The sequence below is a fragment of the Typopeltis vanoorti genome, chromosome 10, assembly GCF_054136105.1.
Source record: "Typopeltis vanoorti isolate ZY-2024b chromosome 10, IOZ_Tvanoo_1.0, whole genome shotgun sequence".
In the NCBI taxonomy this organism is placed as follows: domain Eukaryota; kingdom Metazoa; phylum Arthropoda; class Arachnida; order Uropygi; family Thelyphonidae; genus Typopeltis; species Typopeltis vanoorti.
This window is the reverse complement of record NC_143558.1, coordinates 87,765,637-87,783,549: the sequence shown is the minus strand read 5'-3', so window position 1 is coordinate 87,783,549 and position 17,913 is coordinate 87,765,637. Positions and strand designations below refer to the sequence as shown.

Here is a 17,913-nt window from a genome sequence, read left to right as displayed (position 1 = left end):
GGCCTTGTAAAGAGGCAAAATAACATCTTTACATGTCAATGTTCGTTTCAGCATTGCAATTATCTTTTGAGTTGTATTTGCAATCTTTGCCACATGGTCCCTGAACTTCAACTTACTATCTATTAACACTCCAAGATCCCTAGTCTCATCAGTTTCTTCTAGCCTAATCCAACCAATATAAAATGACATTGGATATCTAATCATGCCGACATGAATGACTTTACATTTACTGACATCCATTTTCCCATGCCCACAATTCCAACCTATTCAAATCATTCTGCAAAGACTGCATATCAGCAGCATTCCAGATTACACTACCTATCTTTGCATCATCAGCAAATAGCTGAATGTTGCTTGTCAAATCATTCCCAATATCATTAATGTACAGATTGAATAACAGCGGACGCACTAATACTTGTGGTACACCACTTCTTTTTTTTAATCTTTGTACTGGTTATGGGCAGTACTGCCCTTACATCACGTCCAAACTTGATATAGGCCTAAGCCTTTACAAGTGTTTTACCCTATGCCTGTCCTAGTTATTTATCATTGTAGTCATTCTCTGGTGGCAACACCATGCCACCAGTGTGCCCTGTAGGACCCTCATGGAAATTACTTTTATATCCTTCTGTGTAAGCCCAAACTGTTTTAATTCCTTATAGCTATCTGTGCTCCATACGCCATGTAAAGAGATGGTGGCGTTGATAAACCTCGGAGTTGCCTCATGCTCCTCCCTTATCTTACTAACTAGATCTTGGTTATTCTTATAATAGTTTACCTTATTATCATGGCTATAAGCTAGTGGGCACCCGGTTCCCACCACCTGAGCATCAACTACCCAAATGTCACTATCTCTTTTAATCACTAAGTCTGGCTTACGCAAACCCACAGAGGTCCTATAATGTGGATACACTGCGGTCTCCCAACCTTTGTTCTTAAAGCGGTTGTTCAGAATGGAGACCATGGCGTCATGCCTCTGCACGCTGACCCCCCATGGGTGTGGAATCAACACTGGGCTATATGAAACAATGTCTCACTGTAGTGGCAGCCAGCCCTACATTTTGAGTCATCACTACCCCATCGAGCTGTGCGGGTTCGAGTGGGCAGGGCACTGATCTCGTCCTGATAAGGTCAATATACTCGAACCCAAGGAGGAGTCTGGTGCCATCCCTTACCCAATCATGATGGGGAGGCACCAGATATGCCTCTTTTAAAGGAGCACCAACTACAGTACAGTGAGCAGAGATGCCCATCTCTTGTGTTCTGCGGGTGCTGACTCAATTAAGGTACCTTGATAATGGGATCAGCCTTTAGCCCTATCTAAAGTTTTCCTGTATTAATGGGCTATAGAAAGCCTCTCTGCAGATAGGGGAAGAAGGTTCTACTTAGCGATTCTGGACAGCCACAGACGTGGGATCAGCCATCTAAGTGGTGGAACCCCGAGCCCGCGTCCTTCACCCTCGCAAGGAAATATGCAGTAGGGGGTGTCAGGCAGCAATCGGAGGCATGATCTCGAGGCTGAATGGATAGCCCTGTCCATTTAGGACAGTACCAAGATATATGTCCTACCAAGCACCAACTCATGGTAAAAGTGAGGTGGGAAATAGTGGGAAAGGAGAAACAGTCTTTGCTGGGGCTTGAGAGGAGCTTTCCTCAAAGAAGTAAAACTTCCTTCTTGGTTTATTGGTTGGAATACAGGGAAAGCTTCATTGTCATAAAAGACTCACTGTTTCCATAAATAAAATTATAAAACAAAAACAGCAAGATGTTTAAGATAATGGGGGGCTACCTCTGTATTCCAAATGATAGGTCAAAAATGAAGATTTACCAATTTTAAGGTTTTTCAGCCCGAATATTCTGCCACCTTCATGATGTTTAAATACTTTTTTAAATCTCCCCAGAGCTTACATGTAACTTAGTTCTAGATTTTTCCACATAATCTCTATATGCAGATACTGACTTCCCAGATATCAACTTCAAATACATGATTTCTTCTTTTCATGTCTGCTGGGGAAATCTTATTTTTCTAATCTGTGCTCAAGTCTGGTCCCCTGGGTTTCTTGAGGACGAGAAAGTGGGGGAGATGAATCAGAGGCGAGGGACCAAGATGGTGAGTAGTCTGTGGAATGTTTCCTATGAGGATAGATTAAAGGTGTGTGGATTGCAGTAATTGGTTGATAGGAGAAAAAGAGAGGATATGATAGAAACATTTAAGTTCCTTAAAGGATTTTATAGGATATATGCAGGGACAATGTTTCAGCACTTGGCTAGAGAGACCAGAACAAGTGATCATCCCTGGAGTTGAATAAAGTTGTAGTCAGTAAAGATGTGAGGAGTAGATTTTTTGCTTGGAGAATGGTGAATGAGTGAAATGGGTTGCCAAAGTCAGTTGTGAGTGCTTTGTCTGTTAATGGATTCAAGGAGAGGTATGATAGATTGTGTAGAAAGACTGGTCTCCTGCGATGAGTCTCAATGAAGATGCCCGTATAATAATAATACTGTGAAGCATTATTGTGTTGAATTTTGAATGAAAATAATTTTACTAAGAAATATATCATTCAGAATTTAACAAGAAAAAAAAAAAAAACTAAAAGGGGAAATGCTTGTAAATAAGTTAAGATACCAATTTTGTTTAAAGAATTATACTAATACAAATTTTGTAATATTAATTAAAGGTGAAAGATGTCATTTATTTGTAAAAGATTATAATGTAAGAAGTTTCTCTATAAGATATATGTTAGAGCATAATAATGAGGGATCAAAGTCCATTAACGACAACTTCGGATAAATTGTGTAGCCGACGGCAATTTGCTTACGTGCGAACGGCACGCACACAGTGTTTTTCCGGGAAGACGCAGCAATCGTACAAAGTATTCCAGGAAGATAAGAAAGAAATAGGAGCCGGGCACAAAAAAAGGTGTCGGGCAGAAAGTTTTGGGTGAAAGAGGGCACTACAGATACGAGGTATAAAACGGGTTTGTTTCCCCCCCCCCCCCTTCAGGGCTTTTTAGGTTTTTTCATCTGGAGTTCTAGAGTATTTCTGAAGGAGTCCAGAAGAGTTCCAGTTCGAGATCTAGTTGATAGCGGGCAGCTATTCTCTGCTGTCGTTTCGTGATGTCAGGCGGAAGGAATAGACAAATAAATATTAGGTACTTTTCCGAGTAAGCCTGAAGAAACTGGCCACCACATACGTCCACGTGGATCGATTCAATCCATGCTGTTTCCAGTCAACAATGCGATGAAAGACAGAACAATGAAGGCCAAACCTAGCCCGTGAGTTAATCGCCAAGGACGAGATCAAACATTTAGAGGGAAATTATAACGAAAGGATAGACGAAATAAATTACAGGAATGTGGTAATGTAAAACCCTTTATAATTCCTTTGTTAAGAAAGAATGGAATAATGTGTTATGGAAGAAACGAGATGTTAGGTTATATAACTCTAAACTTGTTAGAGGAACTATAATGAGATTTAGATACCAGTGTTTAGAATCTAACGGCTGTTTCCTTAGTATCTGTGTGAATGAGTAGTAGTTAATTTACTATAAGTAATGATCTATAGAATTATCGATGTGAATGTTTTAAGAATATGTGTAAGATAAGTAAAGATATTTAAAGGATGCTAGCTAGAATTTTGTGTAGTGAAATGAGCCTATTCTTAGATGTGATATGTGAATTACAGTTGTTATGTCTAACCTTATAACTTGGGATACCTCTATTCCTATTGAGTGTTTTATATTGTAAATGTGTAATCTCTAGAATCTAATAAATGCATCTTGTTTATCTTAACCTGCTTTGTGCCTTGATTTGAATCCAATGCACCGCTTGCTAATATTTGAATCTGAGCAGGAGAGAAATATATGACAGAGACCATGACTGCAATCTAAAGTGTTTTAAGAGAGATAGATAAAAATTGATATGAGGAGTAATTAATAGATTGATTTACTTAGTATGTTTTCTGAGGATTACTTCTTGGTTAAGAGGAATTTCTGACCTAGGGATCTGGCTGGCGCAGCTTGATCAAAATATTGCCAGAACCTGAATAGGAGGTAACTCCAGACCGTCATTGCTGATGATCGGACTCTACTCAGAAGTCTATCCTTTGTCAATTTATTTAATATACTTAATCTTTCTACGAATCGGCTAAATTGTGTGGATAGATTTAACTGTGAATGACATAAGTGATATAAGTAGAAGAACACAATAAAATATAGACCAAAGAAAAGTAAAAGAAATGTCACATATGTCAAAACATAACAATTGTGAATAACCAATAACACAAGCCTTTCTATACATACTCAAATTCTTCATGGAGAAGAAATTGCATGCAAAGCATGTTGACTAGGTAAATTGAGACTAAAATTGTCATGACAACATCACCAGTAATTGTGTCGAGTTGATTAAAATCAACTCTCCTATTATGATGTTAGAAGAAGAGCATTCAGGATAATTAATTCAGAACTGTGGTCTATTGTACTTACCATCTCTCAAAATGCTGCTAGTAAACAATATGAAATGGTTAAGAATTGCAATCTGAAAATAATTTGTGATGAATCTATCACCACAGACATTCTTAGTAGACACAGTCAACAGACTTAAGTTGTAAGCATAATTTTGCCATAGTGCAACCCCCCCCCCCCACCCAAAAAAAGTACCAGTTTTGGAAATTATGACTAGAGCAGAACATGGTATCTATGAACTTGCCACCACAGTGATTAATAATGTCTGTGGTTAACCCTTATGTGGCTAGTATTCTAACAAAATTCAAACTTTCCAAGAATAACATTTCAGCTAAAGATATATCAGAACTTAAAAAGTTATACAGAAATAAACAAATTATCATAGCAAAGACATAAGGGAAATGCTACTGCTATTATGAACAAAGCAGATTACAACAACAAAAAAAAAATGACTCAACCACTCAAAGAGTTGTCTACCTATCAGATCACAATTCTACCAAATTCCAAAAAGGGAAGGGAGGAGGGGAATGTATAAATTATTAAAAAAGTAACATTTTGGCCAAAAGAAATAAGCAAAAAGAATAACCCTTGTCATGTCAAATCACCCTGGACAGTATAGACAGCCCCATCTACAAACCAAACAAACATTTATCCAAATCATTTTCCTCCTGTACAGGTAACTTGCGTCCAAATAATAAAAAAATAAAATAAAAAATATCGAATCTAACCTTGACAGATTCTGGCATCAAGGTCAGTTTTGATATTACTTTGCTATTTCCTATTGTACCTTTGACAGACTGATAACCTCATTACCCCCCCCCCCCCCAACATAACTGAATTATTCAGATTCACCACATACACAAATTATTTCTCATAAAAAGGAAAATGTAAAAAGAGCTGGGTGAGAAGACAGCTCTGGTTTCTAATAACAGTCCCCATCTTGAGCTAACTTCTATATGAAACATTTTGAAAACCGAACACTCAACACAGCCACACTTAAACCGATAGTTTGCCTATGTTGATGATGTTCACTGTTTGGCCTCATGGTCCAGCATGCTAGATACACTTTTGGTGCATCATAAATTTTAGCAACCTTTTTAGCATGTTCTTCATAATGGCCAACATGCTAAAAAAAACTTCACCATAGAAAAAGTAAGAATTGGCTCTCCTTCCCTTCCTAGATACACTAGTGACATGAATTCCTAATAGCTCATTATCCTTCTCCATTTTGAGAAAACTCACTCACACAGGAAAGTATTTACATAATCACACCACCACCACCATTCCGAACGGTTTGGAATCCTCAAAACACTTATTGAGACAGGGTTATTTGTTCAAATGACACAGCCCTTGAAGCTGACCTCAGGGAGCTTTGCAACACCTTTTTAGTCAATGGCTGCAGCCCATATAAAATAAATAAAATACTACATATACAGGGTTACAGCAAAAACCATTTCCATCTTATATATATATTAAAGGTACAACAAAAAAAAATATCCAAAGTTCTCTGCAAATATGATCTTTCATATGATCACTTTTAAAACCTTTTATTCAGGTAGCTATTTTCATGTGTTTTCCTAAAGATCAACTACATCCAATTGAACATCCTACAGCGTATGAAGTTCTTCATGCCTGCAGTTTAACCTATTTTTTGGACAGACTGGTCGATTAGCTAAAATCCATTTTTTTAACATTTTTCTGAGGATTCTCTCAGAGTACAAGCTGACTTACTTGGCAAGAGTTTTCAATACACTTTCTTCATTTCAATAATTGCCTCTTTAACCTCTGAATCGAACCTGCTATCTGATATTTCTATCTAAGCAGAAAACCTCACCACATGCCCCTCTGTTTGAATTAATTAATCGATGTTTTCTTCATGGTCTGCTAATGAATCTTCAAGGTTTTTTAAACTCTGATTTTTCTGGAATAATATTTGTATATTCGAGTCTACAATGTGCACTTGTGAAAGCTGGTTTAATTTTTTTTTTTAAATTTTTCTTACTTAATTTTCTTTTCAGTATGATATTCAATTTTATCCTACTTAAAACTAAATATTGATCCCTTCTTATTTCAAATCCTCTGTATACTCTTGTCCTGAATTAGCATGAAGATATCACTATTCTACAATAAAAAAATTTAATGAGCCTGTTCTTATTTCTTGGGTCTTGTCTCCATGTGAATTTGTGCAGATTTTTATGTTGGAATACGTGTTAGTAATGATTAATCCATGTTCTGAACAGAAATCCAGAGTACTAATTTAGAACATCAACTTATACCAACTTTTTCTTTTTTATCAGCTGCCTTTTTAATGTCTCGAAAAATTCCATTTCTTTAGTAGAACCTTCTGTGGGACTATAGACACAAATAATTCTCATTGTCCAATTCCCCATTATGATATTTGCCCACATCATTCTACGTGTCACTGCCTGCTACTCAAGATTATCCTCATTTTCAATTTGATTTGATTTTTGTGATTTGATTATCTACAATGCTGAATACTATAGCTACTCCTCGTTTTCCCTGATCACTACTGCTTGAATATAATATCTTATATTTGTTGCTTAGACAATGAACATAAACAGACAATCTTCTTAGAAAGACATACCTCTACCCTTTCCCTGCACGAGTTTTTTTTCTTGACCCCCCCCCCCGTTTTTTTTCTACACTAACTCTGAACAAATCATAAGTCCACCACAAACCTCCGTAAAACTTACTGATGCTATACAAGAGAGAGAGATCATATAATCACTAACTCCCTCTCTCACAATGTACACAGTTATATCACAAACAAATTATTTCTGCCTTATGTCTTACTTATGGGTATTTCCCATTTGCATTATTCAAATAAACTGGCATTCGTCATTCTTATTCTATGTGCTAAGTCTCTAATAACATAAGCAGCTGCTATAAGAGGTCTATGTGCTAAGTCTCTAATAACATAAGCAGCTGCTACATCCAATAACTGAATAGCAAACCCACCACACCAGTCTTTTTTTCTCCTATGATGCCCTCTATTCTATCCAATAGAACACGTTCACACCATCATCTCTACTACTACTATCCATCTCAATAGTATGGTTTCCAAGCTACTCCTTCCTAGAAAATGAAGCCACACTACTATCTAGCCCTTCCTATATCACTGATTTGGGTTCTGAAAAAGCAACTGCCTTCTCGTTATCTGGGCCACCTTAGAAAAAGTAGTATAAGTTTTTAGAAAAAATGAAAAATAAAATAAAATATAATAATAATAAAATGAACATCCAAAAATAACAATATTGTTATTATAATATAAAAAAAATAACATCCAAACTGCCTGCAGAGGCAAAAATTAAGAGGTGACTATTCTTACCTGCTCACAAAAGATACTCTTAAAACCCAGATCATTTAAACGTTTACAGAATCCAATGCTCTTGTATTGATCAATCAGATTCATTGGATAAAACTTTACTATTATATGATTTAGATTTAAAACTAAGAAACTGTTGTTGAAATACATCACAGAACAAAAGCTACCTGGAGGCACAACTATAAAAAAGTGTTAAGATAAGCATTTAAAATCAACCTACTGTGCTCATAAAAGACTATTATATGGTATTCACTCTGCTGCTTGCCTTCTTGTGTGTGCATGAATGCGTGCAGAATCTTATCAGGGTTGTGGAGATGCCTTGGAAACCAAAAGAGAAACACAACTGAATCAGCTAATTGTTATCCCATATGAATTGCCAATTAAGCAAAAACAAAAATATCTGTAAACTATTAACTGTTTTTCTTTGCTTTCAACATTAACAGTTTCCCTAATTCAGTCATAATCTGCAATACTAAGATCAGGAAAGTTGTTCATGTGACACATTAGGTCCCTTAGTGTGTCTGGAGAGGTCCTTAAATGCTGTGTTGGCTGATCACGTACACACTTTTATGGCCTTCGCACATCCTGCAGCAGATAGTCTGTTTCAGCAGGACAGTGTGCCACACACACCAGGCCACAACTACCTTGGCATGGCTCGAGGAACCCTTATCTAAGTTTTGGACCATCCAGTGGTCCCCAAGATCTCCGAATTTAAATCCCATCGAATTTCTCTGGGATGCTGTAGAGTGAGACATCAGATCCATGTATCCAGGACCAACATCTAAGGTGCAGTTGTGGACAATGCTGCAGCAGGCATGGCTGGAATTACCTCCAGCAACCCTCTGGCATCTAGTGGAGTCAATACCTCAGAGAGTACAGGTTGCAGGCATTTATTCACGCTAGAGGAGGACCAACATATTATTAGGTAGGTATCTCTAATGTTTTGTCCATTGAGTGTACCCTTTCTCAAAGAGAACTAGTGACAAGAATAGAGAAAGAACTTCAGTTTAATCTAAACCAAAATAATCATTCGACATTATGACCTTTATATTAAGGTCATCATCTGGAGTATTTTATTTATATAATATAAATAATATAAATAAAATTTATTTATATTATTATTTATAATATTATTTATATTAAACTGAAGTTTTACTTTAACAAGGTAGTTGTGTCCATAATTTTTATAATGAATGCTGATAACCATGTAATCATGAAGGAAAGCATAGAGAAATAAGTTCTGAGAATGTACTGTACTATATCTTACATAGTACAGTCTCCATAGTTAGGTAAAGGTTAGGCTAAAAATAATATCTGATTAGGTTTGGATCATGTTTGGAGACAACATTATGTCATAAGGTGATATAATATGAACAGCAATAGTTTGCTATCATCAGGCTAACTATGAATGAATTAAAGGCAACTTGAGAAAGGACACAGATATACAGGAGGAAAAAAAAGTGTATTTGCATTAATAGCAAAAAAAGTGTAATTTATTTCATAGCTTTTTTTTTTTTTAAGCAACTCACCTTCACTGCTGATGATACAGAGAATACTATCATCAATCTTTGATGTTAATTTTCCTCCATAATTTTCTATATGTTTTGTTATATCAGCTTTAGATATTTTCAGCTGTCCAACAAATGCCACCTTCATATTTTTTAGTGGGCTTTTATCAGAGTTACTAAAATACAAAAATAAATTAAAATAAAATATCATGGAGTATTTATCTCAAAATAATAACTTGTTAAAAAATATAAAAATTCAAAAAAGGAAGAAAGATGAGGTTAAATGGTTTCTGTGCCAATGAAACAGTTTCCAATTATTTAACCAAACTATTTATTTCTATATTAGAAAGAGCATTTTATTAGACTATTACAAACTTCTTATTGCTCTTCATTCTGTAGGAAGTGCAATAAGAAGTTTCTCTCTCTCAGCTATGTTATACATTAAGGGAAGGGTCCTTCCTTTAATGTATAACATAGCAAATGTATTACAATCTATTTTGTACGAGTCTGTAGTGATTGGCCAAAAAAAGTATGACAAAGTTAAATTCAATGGTGAGAGCTGCATCATCAGAACAAATAGTCTTAGCTATGTGTCTGTTTTTAGAATACAATACTGTTGGGCTTGGATGATGATGCGATTGTTTATATAGGTATATGTGCATGTGTGTGTGTGTGTGTTGCTTTCTATAAATAGGAAAAGATAGTAAACCAGCTGAAAGGCAATAACTAATGTACCAAGAAAAAGCAAACAGTTATTAGATTCTTTTTCTACTGTGAAATGAATTTTGGAATGATGGCTATTTGATTATGCTACAAAATATAAAAATACAAGCCAGTTAGTAAATATACTCTGTTGTCGATGGACTAATAACTAACATTCAATCAACTTGTGTTTGTGTAATAGCAGCAGTAAGAAAGTTCTGAACAATTTCACAAGAAGTAAGCATCTAATCAACATTATTCTGAAGAAATATGTGGTTTTTTCAATTTTTTTAAAATTTGCAATATGATTTTTCCTTTGTTATGCTAATAGAGGAAAAATCATAATACACATTTTGCATTTTTCTTTGCATATGAAAGGGAATGTTTAAATTATAATATTGAAAAAAAAATTATAAGAATGAGTTTTTGACATGTTTGTGCTATATTAATGAAATTCTTGTTTCTTACCACTATCTCATGAAAATGCTTTATGCTTTATATATTAAACCAATGGTTTTAAACCAAACCCAATAGAAAATCTGCAATGTATTTTGTGTTTGATAACTAATTTATGTAAACAATTCTTTTTTTTCATTAGCCAGAACAATTAATATGAACATGAAAGGAATCTTCCAAGGTAACTTTTATTTAGCAACACAAATTAGTTGGCTGAGTAGTTCGAGTATCCACTCTCTAGCCAAAAAGGTTGCAGGTTCAAATCCTGCCGTGGGCATGGATGTATGTGATTGGCTGTGAAAATACTACTGGTGGTGGTGGTGGTGTGGGTGTGTCGGGAGGGGGGGGGGGGGGTAGATGGCTTTAATGTAGTTGTGGTTCATTGTAGTTGGTGGAGACAGAGTTGTAGAGTAGGTGCCCTACCTCGATGAGTCTTTGGACTTCCTGGAGGTGTCACGTAATTAAAAAAATAATAATAGTTCAAGCATAAGCAATTAATTTTATTTCTCAAGTTTTCAAATGCTTGCATTAAGAGATATAAATTTTTCATGGTTAAATAAGAGACAATAACTGAGAAAATTGCTGCTAAAAGAAGAACTGCTTTACTATTATTATTGTATTCAAATGTATATCTCTAATGTCTTAGTTTTGTTTATTCAGTATTATATTACAGTAGTTTTATAATTTATTGTATAAAATCAATATTTATTTTAGTATATTAATGTGTATAATCTTTTGAATTAATCTTTCAACTGATAAAATTAAAAAGTTTTGATCAAAGTACTGCAGAGAATATTAAGTAAAAACGAAGAAGTCTTCACTGTAAGGAGAGGCGTCAATGGAATTAGCAGTGTTTATTCTTTTTAAGTTTAACATTATCAGCAAAAAATAATTCACTTCCCCCTCCTTATCATTCAGTACTTAACATGTTCGCTGCCATATGCAACAAGTGTGCCTCATACATACAATTTCTGCTAGCCAAGTGATACGTATCTGTTTAATAGGTTAACCTGTCATTATTCTGCAGTGAAACAGCTGTGTCTCACAGCAGCTATTTCATTGCATGGTCTGGTGCACTAGAAACAGCGTTTATCCCAGCAATGTACTTGAAATTTTTCGTGTATCAAAATAATAAAATATATGTATATACAGGTAACCCTCATATAATGCGATACTTATACAACACGGTTTCGATATAACACAGTCTACAAATTGTAGTAACCCTTATTCAATGCGGTAGTTATACAACGTGGTTTTAATAAAAACATGGTCTACACACTGTAATAACCCATTATCTTTTCATATATTTTTCACCTTGCAACTTAAAAATCAAATTTTAACTTCTTTAAATTTGCGTCTGCCCATATCGCACATGTAGTTATAAGCAGCGAATTTATATAAGGGGGAATACCCTTCAGCATGCATGCACGTCAATTGTTAACCGTATAAAGTATTTATTGTTGATAATTGTCTATCATTTTCTGCCAGGAAAGCACATTAAAAATCATAAGTGTGTTAATCTCAAGCTGAGCACTTTATTTTCTGGAGAGTTACATACATAATTAATATGTAATGCTTTTTTATATAAAATAAAAATATTTTTATAGTAATGGCCACAAACTGCAAAGAAAGGGAAAAACCAACATTGAAAAGAAAATTTATTTCTTTCGAAGAAAAAATTAAAATCTTAGATCGGTTGAAAAATGGAGAAAAACCAGGAGCTGTTGCAAGGACTTTGAATTTAAACGAATCAACAATTTGAACAAACAAAATGAACACAAAATCTGTGTTTATTGCTGGGTCAATGGTAAGTGCAAAGCACGTTGCTTGTGTACGTGATATTCTAATGGGAAAAATGGAGAAATCTCTAATGATTTGGATAGAAGATTGCACTCGAAAGAAAATTCCTTTGGATGAAAATCTTATTAAACAAAAAGCCCTCACAGTTTATAAACATTTATGATGCAGACCAGGTGTTCAATGGAATGAATCCGGGTTACATTGGAAAAAAATGCAAAAACGCACCTATAATTCGAAAAATGAAAGATCAGCTCCTGGATTCAAAGTTTTTAAGATAGAATTACTCTACTGTTTCATAGTAACGCATCATGTGATTACATGACAAAAACCAATGTTTATTAACGATCCTCAAATCCTCGTACTATGAAAGATTAATATATGTACTTTATTTTATTTTGCCTAAAACATTTATGCATTATGTGCAATGAAGTTTATGCACAATTAGTAATTTTTATAATTTTATACTATCTATGTTTCATAATCATTTTTTATTTTAGTTTAACCAATAAGAATACAATTTAGTCGGCTAAATCCCAAATTGCCAGCCCATCCTCGTTCGTTCAGTATCAAAGTAGATACCCAACAGGGTGCACCACGAGAAGGTGAGGATTGGACATTAGGTCAGAAGCCCTGGTCGGTTCTCCGCATTCCTGTAAAGGCTATGTGAAGGTCTCCTCTCAGTTATACAGCTTTAACCCTTAAGCACCACCTGGGAGAGGAAAGATTAGCAAAACAAGTGTTCTCTGCCAGGTTGGCAGGAAAACGACCCAGAGGAAGACCAAGATATAGGTGGATTGATATGGTACAAAGTGCCTTAGATGATAGAAATATAAGATCTGATAATGTTGGAGTTTTGACAAGTAACAGACTGATTTGGAGGAAAATTGTAGATAGGAAGTTAGTAATGATGTAAATTTTTCATGTAGTACTGTCATATCCTGTACACCCCTTTGAGAGTACATGGCAGGAATTTGATGATGATGATGATGTTTCATAATTTATATATTTTCATAACTAACATGAATTACCTGAATTAAATAAAAAAATATTTTTGTTGGATGTCATTGTTGTTTATATAATTAAAAAAAAAAACGATTTAAAAACATAATCCTACTTTTTCTATGTGATCTGAGTCTCGCATAACATGATTTATAGAACGCAGCATTTCTATGGAACCTAACAACTGCATTATATGAAGGTTAGCTGTATTTTTTTTTTATTTTTTTTTTTTGCAAGTGTTTCAATAAAACAAAGGAGATAAATTGAAGTATTTATTTCAAAAAGGCAACAAACGAAAGCTATTTTGATTTCAGTTTGAAGACAATTAATCAAACGTTATTTTTATTATTTTTAGTGAATAAATGAAAAAAAAAAAGCTAATTGCTAAAGGGTGCAATCATGGGCTTCGTAAAAGCATGTCACACCAGTAATATTTTTTGCACTGGTCCACTGAGAAGTCGATGCTTTCTTAGCTGCAACATTTCTGCCACTTTCTATTGATGTTTTGTTATAGCAAACAACTTATCTTCACCTGCTGAATGTACCGATATCTACCAACATATGTTTATTCACCTTCTGGGATTGACGTTCTTGATTATTTTTAGACAAACCTAACAAAGATTCAACAACTTGCTCTCTAAAAGCAGTTATTGATATGTTTCTACCAGTCACACCTTTATAGAGTAAATAAGAGTTTACAATAGTCAACTCTAGAAGCATCTCAACGGCAATTTTTCGGTAACATTTGATACCTTTTCTCAAACTTGTTGAGTAAGATTTCATCTGGTCAGATAAATCTATGAAAGCCTTAGATTTGTTATAATCTACGATGACATCAGGCTTATTTACTTCAGAATTTCTACCGGAGCTGACCATCATCATCATCATCTGGCCAACATACTTTGTAGAAAGAGTTAGGACATCACGATACATTCACCTTTTCTTAGTTTTTTTTTTTTTTTTTTTTTGAATTACTTCTCTGGGGTTGTTTTTCCTCAAGGAGGTGTGTTTTTCTTTCAAGTAACTTATGGGTGAGATCTACACTTGTGTAATAATTGTCTACGCAAACTGTTCTGGCACAATCCAGCAGTGGGTCGCATAATTTCATAACAACAGTAGTTGGGACATTTTCACTGACATTTTTTGCATTTTTCTCTTTCCTGCAATAAATTCGGAAGTCATAGGTATGGCCACCTTCGATAAGTAATTTGAATAGTTTGACTCAGAATTTATGTCATTTGTTTTTTATGTATCGCCGGAATGTTATCCTGCCTCGAAAAGGGACCAATGTCTCGTCTATATATACTCATTCTCTGGGTGTGAAATAACGTTTGAAATTAGCTTTCAAAGATTCAATTAGTGGCATGATACAGTCTATTGTAAACACCTGCATTTTCATTATTCGAAAAATGTCAGTTTGATAGCAGCAGCTCGAAATGATTTCAAGGCATGATATGACATTACTAATTTTATTTGAATATATTCTTTTTTTTGACCAATAGTCAGACAGGTGAGGCAAACGGAAAAGACCCATCCAAAGCTGCAATCCAATGAAAGTCTTCATTTCTTGTTCTTGCACTGGGCAAACATTTTGCATTTATTTTCTGAGAATCATAACAATTAGTTTCGTTGATCATGAGTTCTAACAAATGATCATCTAAGAACAATCTATAAAAATCGATGGGGACTTTTCAAAACATATTTTCAAAAAGTTCAGCAAATATTCCTGAATTTTTAGCTTTGACTGGAAATTCTTTCAAATAACTTCCTGTTACTTCGCCCCATGCCAGAGAAGGTAATTCATCTTCATTTTTTTTTCTGAGGAATCATTTATGTAGAAATTACTTACAACATTCTCAATAGCTTTGTGATGTGGTTGCCTGTAGAATAGTTTTCGGTAGGCACATCTATGGATGAGGAACATGATGGAAAAACAGGAACACCTGCAGTGTTTTTTTCTTTTTCAAGAGTGGTCTTTCATTATATGAAGATGAGGAGCCACCTACCCCCCTTGGCTTCTACTCTGCATCATCAGATGACAGCTTGAAAAGATGGTCTTCTTCTTCAGAGATCAAGTCGTCCAAAAGTTTTTTTCAGCTTTGCTGCTGTCTCTCGTAGTCGCCCATATTACTAAAATAATAATAATGTATAAAAATAATAATAATGTTCTCAAAACATTAAATTTTTACATCAGACTTACCTAATGAAAAGAAGCACCTGTTTTTGTTTCACTATATCACTTAGCTAGCAATAAAACAAACAAAACAAAGTCACAACAACTCAGTAAACAAATACACTAAGAAATCCAAACTTGGTAGACAGGTTACATGTGAAACAAGCATGTCTCACATAGCCATGTGGTGTTCTTAATGTTGGCAGAGTCTTACTTTGCTCAGAAGGCCACGTGAAATGCATGCATCACATTGAATAAACGTCTGAACCAAACCAAAAAATTGTTTTCACAGGGTGGTTAAGTGAAATAATATCACTAGAATAACATAATATGACGATTCAGTGTAGTGGCCTGTGAAGAAGGGAAAAAAAAAATTAGTATGAGCAATTAATATGTTAAATACCATTCTATTATGTGAAATGTGTGAATTTCAAAACCCAGATGCTGTTCCTAACAAGTAAGGCAGGGATATTTACAGAAGAACAGTGACTTGAATTACATTAGTGGCAATGGAAATCCTATGATAGGAAGGTAGAGAGGGAACAAGGGTTGCAATTCACAGTACTCTAAATCCAAAGTTGTAATTAACAGATTTCTTTCTTTAAAAACTAATAGCACCAATATCTGCTCATGCAGAAAGCATGCAGAGAAAAAATGAAATGAGTAAATTATAATGGAATTATAATGTTTTTAAATTATAATTTCTTGTTGTAAAAACAGATGACTGTGTAAGTCGACGGGATGGAATATTTCTTGAATATTCAAGTAGCATATGCATTGCCTTAATTATTCAAACATACTAATTTCTTTTACCAAAATATCATTTCCCTATAATCAAAATACAAAATGATGGAACAACATGACAGAATTTCATGCTGGCTGGGGCATTGCCAGGTTAAACAAGGCCCCCCATTGTTTTTGCCAGGAAACCAAGCAAACAGCGAAAAGTCAGCTACTGGAACAAATCTGAAACAACACCCCCAACTCAACATCACCAGAGTTAAAGATCGGTAATATCAACATAAGAAACCTGAATGGCAAAGAAATGGAGCTAGCTGAGGAATTAGATAAGTACCATATTGACATAATAGGGATGACTGAAACAAAAAAAGACAAAACCTGGTGAGATCTTTCTGAACAATAAATACAAAATGTTATATTCAGGCAATGATAATCAAGGAAAAGAAGGAGTAACCATAGTATTCAACACAAAATACAAGGCTAATCTTCTTGAATGGCAGGCAGTTCTCAAGTGGAGTGATGTGATAAGAGGCCACTAGGCCTATTACTGGAAAGGAAGAAAAGAAAATCATTTTAACAGAATGTTATGAGAAAAAAAGAAGGTAATAGAACATACTGCAAAACTTATACGAATATTATCCATCCTTGGCTCTCAACTGCAATGGTAAAAGTTGCTATGACTCAATCACAAAACATATCAGCAATGGCAATGATATTGCAAGAATGCAGAGACATGTATATTTATTTTTTCAACAAATATTATGTTTTCTTTTGCCTGTTAAAATTACTTTTGTACACCATACATCAAACTTTCGTAGTTTATCCAAAACACAGTATATTACCAAGCAAAAAAAAAATTTTAATGTGTCTTTGAAGTAACCTTGTAATGCTGGTATATGTATGTGATTCAATCTCACAACTGGACAATGAGACTTATTTGTGCCAATGGTACCACAGAATGTTCTACTAAGGTACAGTTGGAGGAATTTTTTGAGGCTTTAGAGAAAGCAACCGACACAATGAAAAAGGAAAAGTTGGTCCTTGTTGGGGATCTAAATAGCAAAGTAGGAAATGATTGTCAGACATACAAAAATATTTCGGGAAAATTTGAAGAAAACAGCAAAGCTAATAATAATGACAAATACCTGTTGGATTTCTGCTCACGACATGGACTGGTTATTACTAACACCATGTTCCAACATAAAAATGTGCACAAATTCACATGGAGAGAAGAGGCAAAGAATAAGAAAAGTCTGCACACTCTGGTGCAGGACACCAGAGTGTACAGAGGATTTGAAATTGGAAGTGATCACTATTTAGTCTTGAGCAGAATAAAATTGAATTTCATTTTGAAAAGAAAAACATGTAAGAAAGTTCTAAAGAGAATAAAAGTTGAGCAGCTCTCAGATGTGAACTGTAGACTAAAATATTTCACAAATATTATTAAAGAAAAAATGAAAGAGTTTGAGAATAGGAAGCAAACCTTGGAGATTCAGTGGCAAATCTGAAGAAAACATTGATTTTTTCAGAGAGGCATGTGATGAAGTTGTCTGGAAGGATAGAAAAATCAGAACTCCATGGTGGAGTGGACACAGGAAGTTAAAGAGGTAGTGAAGGAAAAGAAGAAAGCATAGCAAAAGTTCATGGCAAATAAGTCAGCTTGTGCTCATAGAGATTACAGAGACAAATGTAAGAAAGCTAAACACTGTGTAAAACTAGTGAAACAAA

At 34.7% G+C, this 17,913-nt stretch overlaps 1 protein-coding gene across 3 annotated transcripts in view; it reads right to left on the bottom strand.

Annotated features, from left to right (window-relative positions):
• Parp1 (Poly-(ADP-ribose) polymerase) overlaps positions 1–17,913 on the bottom strand; it is a 583,272-nt gene that overhangs the window by 297,029 nt on the left and 268,330 nt on the right. For all 3 annotated transcript variants that reach the window (XM_090399735.1, XM_090399736.1, XM_090399737.1), the window contains exon 11: positions 9,336–9,490. In XM_090399735.1, coding sequence (XP_090255861.1) covers positions 9,336–9,490 — 155 coding nt within the window. The remainder of the gene's footprint in view (positions 1–9,335; positions 9,491–17,913) is intronic.